Genomic DNA, 12565 nt, shown 5'->3' on the forward strand with positions numbered 1-12565 from the left:
ATAAAGCATAAAAAGGGGCAATAGAATTAATCATAACAAAGTTTTTGAAACTTTATTCCACGCACAATTCTAAAAAATTCATAGGAGAATGAAAATTATAATCCATATTACAAGCATCATACAAACAAGTTTTAGAAATTGTGGAGAGAAGGTTTGCAGGATGGAAGAAGCTGTAAATGACCAAAAGAGCGAGGGTCACTTTGACAAGAAAATACTTTGTCTTCTACTCCTATTTATTTTATGTCATCGTTTATGATGCATACTCATGTAACCAAGAAACTGGAGATACTTCAAAAGCACTTTCTATGGGGAGGAATTGGGGACACCAAAAAATTACACTTGGTGGATTAGAGAGTGGTTTGCTCTCCACTGTAAAAGGGTGAATTGGGTGGTTGGAAGTTTAGGTTTTTTTCAATCAAGTCCACTTAGGGATGTGACTTTGGAGATCTTTCCCCTTCTCTAATAGTGAAAATCAAGTTTTGTGGAGACCAACAAAGAGTGGGGCATTTGAGGGTCGTTCATGTTAAAATGCCCTCAAGAGCTCTACAAGCCACATTTTCCCATGGAAAAAGCATATAGGGTGCTAGGACCCCACAAATAGTTACTTTTTTTGCATGGACAACAATGAGTTCATGTTAAAATGCCCTCAAGAGCTCTACAAGCCACATTTTCCCTTGGAAAAAGCATATAGGGTGCTAGGACCCCACAAATAGTTACTTTTTTTGCATGGACAACAATGAAAAAAAATACTGACAATTGATAATTTCTGTAAGAGAGATTCATTGATAGTTGATAAGTGTTGAATGTACAAGAGGATCAGAAAATTAAATGAAGTAGAATGACCAAATACGGTAGTAAAAGTACAAGTTTAGCTTTTCATTGAATCAAGTGACTCAACATAGGAGAAATTATATAAAATACCAACATTACCATAGTACTAACAAGTATTACAATATAATAAAATTTCTATTCCACAGTTTCGTTTCAATTGAAAAGTGAGAAAAATTATCACATAATTGGACTTCTTTTGTGAAAATTCACTGATTTTTTAATACTCTTTTTTTATTTTTTTATTATTGAATATGAAAACTTTATTTCACAGAAGAGGAACATAGTCCATCTCCATCCAAAACTCCAAATGCAGGGAGAGGAACGGAAGAGATGGGAGGTGTTCCTCTAACATTACAATCACATGCCCAGAAAGTAGGAACATTTGGAAGATCACTTACAAGTTCAGAGATATACTTAATTTGTACTAACGTCTCTGCTATAGAGGCAGTAACTGAAAAATTGGGAGTGTAAAACTGCAATGAACAGCGATACAGGAAAATAAATTTTAGGAGTACATAATATGCAAATTTAGTATGTAATAAGTAACTTTAAGAAAATTAAATGAAAGCTACAGTGAATCATTACCAACAAAGAAGAAAGTGATATCTCTCAAGAATCTTGAACAAAACACCAACCAACCCTACAGCAACAATGAAAATAATCAATAACAATAAGCAAAAACCAAAAAAAAAAAAGTGTTGTCCTTTTAGAAACATTTTCTAAGAAATGACATTTGTGAACCATTTGTTTCAGGGCAAGCATTTTCCATTGACAAAATCCCTGTGCAAAAGATACATATTTATATATTAAACAATGTTACTACCAGGATTACTGAAATAATTGGGTTGAGGAGAAACCAGTCCTACCATGTCTAGCATGCTTCATCCTGACGTTCTTGTCAGCAAGCTTCTAGCCATAGACTGATTCTCCACTACTTCCATAGCTACGGGGAAAAATACTTCCCTGGATCATGATGTAGGGAATAATCCTGTGGAATGTGCTACCATTGTAATGAAGAGGTTTTCCACTCTTTCCAACAACTTTCTTCCCTGGAACAATTAAAAAGAACCTATAAGATGAACTTCTAAGACCATTTGTTGTGATAAGGCCACGGTCAAGATATTATTCAATCCAGAAAAGTCAGCACATTCCTTAAAAGTCTACAATTCCTTTACAATTTGTTGAGGAAAGAAGGGTGGCAATGGGGCATATATAGATAGTTATATCTAGAGCATCTGTTAGGTACAAGAGGGTTATTGTTAAGATCAAACTTGTGGTTTAGGTGTTTCATTGTTTAGAGACTAGAGAAATAAACTTGATGAAAAAACTAGTAGGGTTTAGTTGTGAGATAATGGGAGAATGAGATAGAATAAGGAATTGTTGAAGAAGTGAAAGATAGAGATAGATAGAGAGATAATTGAATTGAGAGGAATTTAGGGAGAGAATTCTACAAGAGAAAGATCCAAGCAAATGCATCACAATTCACTAAAGAGATTATAGTTACAGATTGAGTATTTATAGAAGGACTTGCTCCAATCCTAGTGGTTGTTCATTTTCTAAATATGAAGATGTTATAAATGGCTATTTCCATATTTAACATGTGTTAAATGAGCTCTAAATTGAAGAAGCTAGACTAGGAAGTAATTGCTATTCAGACAATTTAACGTGTTAAATGGGCAGTAGTAAAAGCAGTGTGCCAAATTATTCTCATGCTTCAAGAGAGCAATTGCAATTCAGACTTCGTGCATATCATGGCTCCTTTATGAATCTTCTGTCTTTTCATCCCTACCTTGTGTTTGACTAATTTGGAAGCACTAGGTGTATGGATTGCTTCATCTTTCTTGCTAGTGTTAGTCAGCTCCATCTTGCTCTGGTCATGACTTGTCATAATTTTGTTGTAATTCTTAGTGCTCCTTTTGTCTTTCCTTCTACTGACTCTTCAGTGATTTTGCATTATTAGAGCGCTTAGCACTTTAAACTGCTCCTAAACCACCAACAATACCAGATGACAAGTGATGCTCATTTGAGCTAGGGATAAGGGCGTTGATTTTCTTCTCTCTCTTTCTTTTCCTTTGTTCTACTGAACCATTCTTCTCAGTTATAAAACCCATTGCTTTGTGTTTCCTCTTCTCCGGCCTAAAAACAATAAAGCAAAATAAGCAAGTCCATCGGTAATGAGATGGAGATCTAAAGAAAGGATAGAGCGAGATCTAAAGAAAGAACAGATCAGCATATAAAATTAAAATGTGATCAGTCGTACATGGATCCAGAAGCCTTTGTAAATGAATCTGCAAGCGTCATTTCTGTATCACCAGCACCAGATTCTTTGGACTTGTTTTCCCATGGTAGTTCTGCAGTAAGATATACAAAGACAGTATAATCTTCCATCATATATTTAATATGATTCTTCATCAAACACACTTCAAATGAACCCCTACCAAAAGAAAACCACCACAGGAGGGACATCAGTTTCCCATTTTTAAACTAATAATGCTCATTCATTAAGGGGGGAAAGAAAGTCATTATATGTCTTCAACTAGAGGACTTCATCTAATAAATGGGTGAGGACACACTATGAGACCAAATTGATAGTAGAGAACAGAGGAAAAGGGTAAAATAAAAGAAGAATGCAAGGATAACAATCAAATAACATAATAACAGCCTATCGCTGATCTATGTCAAATTTCAATAACAAAATCAAAATATCTTAACAACCCCCCTCCTCAACCCGCCCCCAAAAAAAATATTTTTCAGCATCAGGGATGAATTCTGGTTTATGACACTTCTTACAAAAACACAAGGAATTCCAGGCAACACAAGTGCAAGACCATACAAAGGCTCAAAGCCAGACTCCGAGCTTCGAACACTAGCTTGGGTTCAGTTCATGCACAATGTCTCTGGCATGATTTAACCTCCTCTAGACTTCTAATCCCCCTTAACTATCCCCCACCTCCATCTTCGTTGTCCACCTAGTCGAGTTCACAGGACGCACTTCTGCCATGTTAATTGTGCATGACACACACAACAAATCTTCTGAAGGCTATCTTAAGACATACTGCAACATTACATTGCTAATGTTTTTTCTCAAGATTATAAAATATTTGGAAAGTAGAATAAGCATGTGGGTTATTAATGCCATCTGTCAATAATTTACCATTTAAAATGCTGCCTCTATGGCAAGGAACCTATGATCTAGCTATATTTGCATCACCAACAATTTTCAGAAGAGATTACATAGTTCAAAAATATTTTATTCTGGTCAATAAATTTCAAACTTGGGAGCATAGAGAGAGCTCAAAGGAGTTCTCAACCAATTAATTGATCAAGTCCCTCTCTAAAATTAAAATAAATTATATTTAACAAAGAGCATAAACAGGAAATGAAAGAATCACCTCCAAAATGGAGTAACTGACTTGACTACTGCAGAACCTCACTTCCATATCAAAATCTCCATTATTACAACGACCTGTAAATAAAGATGTACTTGCATGTGATGAAAATTTCCAACACCAACACCAATACATTTTCATTATTATGTATATAAGGCAAATAAGTGCTTAATGTCAAATTTGCATGTGCCTTTGATCTAAAATGATGTCTGGGGACAATGACCATGGTAGAACTTCAGACACGACATCAGACAAAAGACCGTGCAGATATTTGTCTTGTAAGCATGACACTAGTACTTTCAAAAGGCCCAAAACAGTCATTAAATATGCAATCAACTAGCGTCAAAAGCAAAATTGTACCAACACTCTGAATCAAGAGCAATTAAGAGAACACTCACTTTTATCACCTCCACCACTTTGGTATGCAACAAAGACAAAAGTGAGGGGACAAGATCAGGCATTGACAGACAGATATCTACATCCTGATAAACCAATATTGACAAAGCAGACACTGTTCCACTCCTTAACTGAGGAGATGAGCCAGAAAGATAGCCCATTATTTGATTATTGTAAAATCATTAGATATTAATGATGAAAGGAAAGCGGCTGTGGAACTAGTGATACATCAAAGGATCAAGTAATTAAAGGTACCATTAGTATCAAATCAGATGTTGAAGTAAAATCATTTAAATACTTACCATGCTAAATCAGTTTGTGATAAGGTGCATCAGAAATAGCTGATGAATCTTTCAAGCTGGCACTTATCTTAAGAAGTATATCATAGGAAGCTTTCCTGAATTCTTCAATCCCCTACATATAAAAAAACACATTACTAATGCAGCAATCTCTCTTATCATGGAATTAGTACTTTTTTTGATAGGTAGATAGAGGGGGAGGAGGTGGGGCTCAAACCACAAAAATGGGTCACCACAAAGGATGCCATTAGCACTAGGTTATCACTTGAACCCTGATTTTTTTTTTTATAAGTAATAAAAATGTTATTCGAACATTAGAAAAGATAGTCACCCAAGTATACACGACATATACAATTGGGAACCAATACAATCAAGAACATAAATTACAAGCATTCAACAAATCATAAATCGAAGAGAGAATGGCTTTCTACAATAGACGTCCAATCTAATAGAGTTTTTTTTTTTTTTTTTTTTTTTTTTTTTTTTTTTTTTTTAAATTAGATTGATTACTGTCCTTTCAAAATCCTTAAAACACCGGTTGTTTCATTCTAGTTTAATATCAAATAAAAATTATAAAAAGCATGTGGTTACAATTTAACTTAAGTAATACTGACACAAGAAGCTTCAGATGACCCAAGTACTAAGCTTACTTCAAAAGGTTGACAACGGAAATGCAAAGTAATACATCAAGAAGAAAGACAGAGTTGGAACACAGCCCCCACCACAACATACACAAAAGAAAATCATGAAAGCATAAAAAGGGAGGAAATATTGGCATACATAAACTACCAAATCATATAATCTAGTTTCCCATGTTGCAAGATAGTAAAGCTCTTAAGGACCTCACAATATTTTCAGATGATTTGCTTACTATACATACTGTCATGTATCCTCATTATTTAGGGAAAATATTATTTGAGTGCATTGACTTCCTAACTGGGGATCATTATTGACTTCAGATGAATATTCAATTTAGAGGAAGAAGACTTCACGTGGATAGATAAATCTACTTCAAATGCTAGTTTAGTGGTAGCTGGTTTCCACTATCAGTATCAAGCCCTTTTGGGCCAAATCACAATCCACCAATAGTAGGGTAATGGCAGTGAACAGCCATTATCTGATTAAGAGTTTTAAGCTCCAACGTTTTAGGCAAAAAAAAAAAAAAAAAAAAAAAAAAAAATTAAAGGATAGAACTAAGTGACATGTATGGGATAAAGATCTCATTATTCACATTTACACAAGATCAGGCGTAAAATTCAGGCAGAGCTTCAAAGATGTACTCTTAATAAACTAATAGGTTTGAGAGAGAATCAACAGACCAAGCAAAAGTTGTATAGGACAGTTACAACATCATACTTCTACAAATAATAGCTCTTACTTCCTTTAATGTGAGTATTATTCTCATTGAGTTTGAGTATAAGAAAGGCCTTTGTATTCTCCTCCTCCAAGCCCATCTGCAAAAGCATAAAATGGTTTAACAAAAATTCAGCTAAAGAAATTTAACAGCCTTTTTAAATACTGTACAGAGAAGGCTGTCGCTTCACATATAGGGCTGAAAGCATAAATGTTTGTCGGGATCTAACTAACTACAATTAACATGCCAAATGAGCTGAAAGCAAGTACTTATGAATGTACCAGAAAAGCATAGGTCCATGAGATGTGTTTGCAATATCTACAATGTAAAATGCCAAAAGCAACCCATCCAAATATGTATTAACTATAAAGTATAAACCAAACTTCTCACCCAAAAGAATACCTATTCAAATGTGATAAGAAACAACTAATTGTGCCAGATAACCTCTGGCTGTAATTCAAGTAAGCAGATAATCTTCATTATGAAAAGAAGTGAAACAATGGAACCGTGAGAATGTAGTATGGCCTTATTCTGCATAAAACATTTGTGGAAGATCCTTTGAAACGAGAATACAAGCACAGGTGCCAAGCTCTGAATTGCAAGTTGAATAGCATGAAAAATGAAAAAATCTCACATAACACAGATGCAAAACAACGAGTTCAGGTGCCAATATTGATGAAGTGAAATATGCATGCACTACTTGTGACTAACTTTGACTAATTGACCTTGATACATGAATTAACCCAAATCTGAGTTTCCCATTTGAGTTATCCCAACAAGTGCATTTAATTATCAAGAAGCTGTTGTATGATGATGGAAGTAAGAGGAGAAGGCAGGATAAAATTGGCATTGAAAGCCTTAAAGTGCCATTCGGCAGTTGACCTTCCATACCAAAATGTCGAGTTCAAAACCTCCCAGTTTTGCCAAATTTTGAGTTCCTCTGTTTCTCAATGTGGCAACAATGTGGGTTCCGGTTGAAGTGTTTTTTCAGTTTCCCTCCCTATTGTGGCTTTTGAAAGTATGTCAAATGTTTAAATGACAAAAATGATTCATTGATCAGAAACAGCAGGGTATTCACTTCAATCTGGATCCAGTGAAGTGGTTACCTCGTGATGCAAGTTGTTTTAAGATAAATGTTGCTGGTTTGAGCTTCAAAGATGGGGCTGGAGGTGTGGGAGCGGTAATTCGTGATAGAGCAGGTGAGGTGTTTGCCGCATTGTTTGAGAGAGTTTGTGATTCATTGTTTATTAAAAGAACATGGATTACTCCTCTCTCACATATAGTGCAATGGAGTCATGTCACAGAATTAAGTAGAGTGATTGTGGAATGTGAAGATGCTGGGATGATAATGCACTTACAAATGTAGCATGCTATTTTGTTGAATAGGGACAATTGCTAAATGATATTAGGCCAAACACGTTATGCTTAGAATGTGTATCTTTCCAATTTGTGCAGTAACTACGCAACTCGAGAGAGCTAGCAAAGTTTTCTCACCCAAAGGAAGAGCCTCAGGTGTGGCTTGAGGATTGTCGTTTCTTCTTGCTCCCAATTGTACATAAAGATATTTCTAAATAATAATAATTATAGCTATAGCCTTTATTCAAGACAAATGAAAGGGTGTTTTGGATTAATTCAAGGAAACCCAGCCTCCTTAAACACTTCAATTTGTAATAAAAGTTTAATATCTTTATCAGATTTTTACAAATTAAAGAATATGAGCTAACACATACAATCAAACCCTCATTGAAACCTTATTTATACATTCAATAAGGATCTAACTTAACAATACTAAAGACAACCCTAAATTAAACAAGCATATACATTTACGTTATATGTTTTCTTATATCTTAATCTACCACCCAAAAAAAAAAACCAAAATATTATAAATTTTAGATTTTGATGCACAATCAAAAAAATATCATAGCAACCAACAAGAAATGCTTAAAATAAAATTAAATGGGCAATACATAGGGTTTGATAAAAAAAATCGCAAATATAAAACTACTTTTTGTCTCTTCTCAATTTTCTAGGCAACCAAACAGAAAGATAAGATGAAAGATTAAAATTACCTGAAACGTTTCTTAAGGTTATTCTGCAATCGAAGAAAAAGAACACAGAAGAGAGAGCTTTTTAGGGACTTCCAAATTCCAATTAGGGGTGAAATAAAAAAGATGGATAGGCGCAAGACTTAAGGGGCCCCCTACCCAAAAAAATTTCAGGTCCTCCGTTATATAAACAAAAGCTCCAAAATTTGTACAAAAAAGTGTCCTAAAAATTGTAGAGTGGTAATTGGATTTTTAAAAAGAGAAAAAATATATATATAGAATGGTTTTGTTTTTCATTCTTTCTCCCACCTCCAAGAAGCAAGAAGGCTCTCAAAAAATGAAAATATTGAGCAAATAGAAATCCAACTTTATTGAAATCCTAAATGTTAAAAAAAAAAAAAAAAAATTGTTATCAATGTGTCAAGTAAGAACCATTATATCACAAGAGAATTAAGTGGATTAATTCATTATTATTCATTCGTAAAAAAAATTAATTATTATTAACCGTAAAATATTCGGAATTAGACCTATTTAATTAATAATTTACTGTGAGGCCAGAAAATCAGGCAGCCTCGGCCCATCTCAAACCAGGCCCAGAGGCCCGCGCCGAGGATGCATGTGGGGTCCGAGAATGAAAGCGCGGTGTCCAGCCTCCAAGGAACATATCCGAGGACGATCTCGTCCTCGGACATCCGAGACCTCAGAAGTACACGAGCGCCGCTCCACCAAAGAGGGGTCTTCTTGAATATCCGAGGAGGAGAGGGGCTAGTGCCATGCGTCGGCGACGGGGGCACGGCGAAGGAGCAAGTCTTAGGCGAGCTGTCACCTCCACATTGAATGCCCTCAACTAACGTCCTGGCTGCATTAATGAGGATAGGACTCCTGAACAGTGCTGTCTTGGGTGCTGCAACCCACTGGGGGAATGGGGATGCGGCTGATGGGATAGACTCTCAAGTGGTGGCTTGGCTGATTAACAAATGGAGGGTTATGATCAATTTAGAGAGGTATATAACGTAAGGAGTCTCTCTTGAAAAGGGAACGGAAGATCTGCATTAAGAAGTATTGTAGCGACTTGTGTTCTCTCGACCTTTGTAATCAATCTTAAAAGAAATAATAAGAATGCCAAGCTTTGGAAGACAAGTCCGAGGAGCATCATTGTGCACCCCATTTCATGTTTAAGTTGATAAACCCACATGCAACCATGCAGGGCAGTTGCATCCCTTACTAGAGCCTAGTTCTTGAGCCCACTCTCTATAAATTCAATGAAGGGCAAGCTGGGTTTGGGCCCACTCTCTCAACTTGAAGAAGTGCCTAAATCTGGTCCCTGCATTTACATACCACCACACATTCTTAATTTATAGTCACTCCATAAGTATAAATGCTTAGAGGGGGTAAAGGTTGAGATTCAAATCTCTAAGGGTGAGCTTCACACACATATATACTTAGATTAGACTACAGTAGAATTTTATCTTGTATCAAAAAATAATTAATAATTTACATCACAAAAAAAGAAAAAAAAATAGTTCTTAAACAAACAAAAATATATAAAAGGCTAAATTTTCTATTGTCATGCTTAGGTGTAGGCTAATATCAACTAGGTTTAAAATATTTAAAATAAGTCAATTTGATCCATAAAACCAACTTAGTTTTTAGACACTATTAAGCCCATTAGTCTTTTTTTTTTTCGGTTGTCTTACTTAGGGGATAAAGTTAGTTTTAAGAACCAAATTGATCAATTTTGAATTGTCTTAAACTTAGTTAGCATTAGTCCAAAGCTCAGAATATATTAGTGAAATTTACTCGACAAAAAAAGTTAAATAAATAATATTTAAATAGTAATAAAAAAAATCTCTTAATTTCGTCTGTCTTAGACTTCATAATATATTGAATGGGACCATGGGGATAAAAGATACTCAATGCATTTGCATTTCAAGAGGTAGCCAAAACTTCCAGCCTTTGCCTTTTGGGCTCAACATTAGCCTCTCTACAGTCTACATGCAATTTGACAAATTTGGCATTCCATAGGAAACACTAAAATAGGAAAGTTCTACTATCATTGATAATTTTCTCTATAATCCAGTTAATCTGATATGATAAGAAAATTAGAGAGTGATTACTTTACCAATTTCTATGTACCAACGTACCAAGATGCCAGGATATTTTGGTGAGATATAGATTGAGGTAACGGGTGCAGTGCATTGTCCCTTTCAAGGAAGGAGAGTCTTTTGTCTCTCTTAAGTAACAAGTTTACTTTGGAGCTAGTGGTGTTTTTTTGGGGTTTTTGGGAAACACAATTAGTAATCCACTACAGCAGCTAAGACAATGGAGGATTTGGCTGAAAAATGGAATTCTCTGTCTCTCTCAGAGAAGGAGAAAACAAATTTCGTCTTACAAAGGGACCAACAAACCGTGGAATTCATGCTGGTTGTGCAGTTCTTGACTCCTCGTTTTCTTAACATGGAAATCATGGCTCGAACTTTCAAACAGTTGTGGAGATCTACCAATGGTTTTAAAATCTGTAATCAGAAGGATCATCGTGTTTTGTTTGTCTTTGACAATCTGGGAGATGTGGATCGGATTCTAAAGAACCAACCTTGGAGCTTCGACAAATATTTAGTTATGCTGCAAAGGTGTAACTCGGAGATTCCGGTGCGGGACCTTGTGTTCAAGACAACCTTATTTTGGGTTCAAGTTCATGACATACCGGTGCGTTTTATGAAAAGGTCTGTGGCTGAAGAAATATGCGACAAGATTGGGGAAGTCCAAAAGTCAATGGGGGCAGTTGATGAGGAAGGTGGAAACTTCATTAGGGTCCGAGTCCTTGTTGACATATCTTTACCATTGTGCAGAGGCAGACTTATTACATTGGTGGGTGGAAGGAAAATATGGATAAGTTTCAAGTATGAACGTTTGCCTAACTTTTGCTTCTGGTGTGGACGTCTTAACCATAGTGATAAAGAGTGCGAATTATGGATGGAGAGCAAGGGAACTCTTAAGCCGGAGTAACAACAGTTTAACTCATCTCTGAAGGCCGCTCCATACACTGCAGTAGGGAAGGAAGTTATCTATGTTTTTCCAGGATTTTATGAGCAAAGGTAGCCTAAAGCTCGTGCATCATCTCAGGTTCTGCATGCACAAGCAAGTCCATCGGAGAGGAGATCAGAAAGTGGAGTTCCGGTTGAGGAGCTGTCCTCAGAGAAGGGGGTAGAATTTAATGCAGAGGGGATTAATGACATTTATGGGGGTGAAACGTTGAACCCATTTAATGTGGAAGGAGTAGATGCGTTACTATCTGATCACGCTACCTAGCCAAATCCGAACTTAATCACAACCAAATCACCTCCAATAATTGCTCCTAATTATGTGGAGGTGAATACGGAATCCGGAAATTCAATACCAATTTTCGTTATTATGCTAGAATTAATTGATATCCGAGTCAGGGAGGTTAATGAGGCTTTAATGACTAACGGGCAGAATCCTAATGGGAGTGAGATACCTACGGCAACAGCTATTAGGGTTTTTAACTCGCCAACTCAGCATGCCACCTCAAGAAAAAATCAAAGCACACGTCAGGTAAGGATTAAGGCAACACAGGGAAAAAAAAAAACACAACCTATGGAAGGAGAAAACTGAATCGGGTTGGCAGGGAGAAGGCTGTAACCGAAGTGCAAGTGGAAGGAAAACTTGGTGGAAAGAGAAGGGGAGAAGCCCAACCAGAGTTACCAAGCAAATATAGGAGGGTTTCTGAGGATGAAGATGTATCCTATTTCTCAATGGTGGAGGCTGGTGCTCAGCCCCACCAATCACCATGAGTTGTTTAATCTGGAACTATCATGGGCTTGGGAACCCATGTACAGTGAACGAGCTTGAAGGATTGGTGTAGGCAAAAGATCCCTTTGTCATGTTCTTAGTCGAAACATAGGCAGATGAAGCTAGGTTAAAAAAGGTGATGAGGAAAATTCAGTATGAAAACTTGTTTGCTTATCCAATAATTTTGAGAGGAGGTGGATCAATGTTCTTTTGGAAATTGACGATTAATGTAACTATGGAGGTTTCAGGCACAAATTAAATCGATGCATTGTTTCAAGGAGACGATAGGGTTGGGATTAGATTGATCATTCGAGATTGCCAAGGAAGGGCTTGGCACAGGGTCGAAATCATCCATCTCCCCTTTTCTGTCGTGGAGGTTGAAACTTTGGCTACATCGATTGCTCTACAGTTAGTTGATGATTTGAATTTAATTGTGGCCAT

At 36.3% G+C, this 12565-nt stretch overlaps 1 protein-coding gene and 1 long non-coding RNA gene across 6 annotated transcripts; one reads left to right on the forward strand and one right to left on the reverse strand.

Moving 5' to 3' along the window:
• Positions 1–747: 747 nt before the first annotated feature.
• Positions 748–8632, reverse strand: LOC112009288 (uncharacterized). 5 transcript variants are annotated; one of them, XR_010632208.1, is made up of 10 exons: positions 8339–8632; positions 6294–6369; positions 4919–5030; positions 4619–4747; positions 4224–4297; positions 3092–3182; positions 2621–2967; positions 1698–1880; positions 1417–1471; positions 748–1304 (listed from the first exon to the last, which is right to left on the reverse strand). It is a non-coding gene; the product is annotated as an uncharacterized LOC112009288 (long non-coding RNA). The 5 variants fall into 5 exon arrangements; XR_002882657.2 differs by lacking the exon at positions 4619–4747 and adding an exon at positions 1573–1611 and having other exon boundaries at positions 8339–8629; XR_010632207.1 differs by lacking the exon at positions 4619–4747 and having other exon boundaries at positions 3092–3265; positions 8339–8630.
• Positions 8633–10636: 2004 nt separating this feature from the next.
• Positions 10637–11320, forward strand: LOC112009281 (uncharacterized protein At4g02000-like). The gene has a single exon (XM_024041616.1). The coding sequence runs from the start codon at positions 10637–10639 to the stop codon at positions 11318–11320; it is 684 nt and encodes a 227-aa protein (XP_023897384.1).
• Positions 11321–12565: the final 1245 nt, after the last annotated feature.

Source organism: Quercus suber, unplaced genomic scaffold, assembly GCF_002906115.3.
Source record: "Quercus suber isolate HL8 unplaced genomic scaffold, Cork oak 2.0 scaffold_272, whole genome shotgun sequence".
Classification (NCBI taxonomy): Eukaryota; Viridiplantae; Streptophyta; class Magnoliopsida; order Fagales; family Fagaceae; genus Quercus; species Quercus suber.

Excerpts from the sequence above, each read along its gene's own strand:
- LOC112009281 (XM_024041616.1), top strand. The coding sequence starts at position 10,637 with ATGGAGGATTTGGCTGAAAAATGGAATTCTCTGTCTCTCTCAGAGAAG.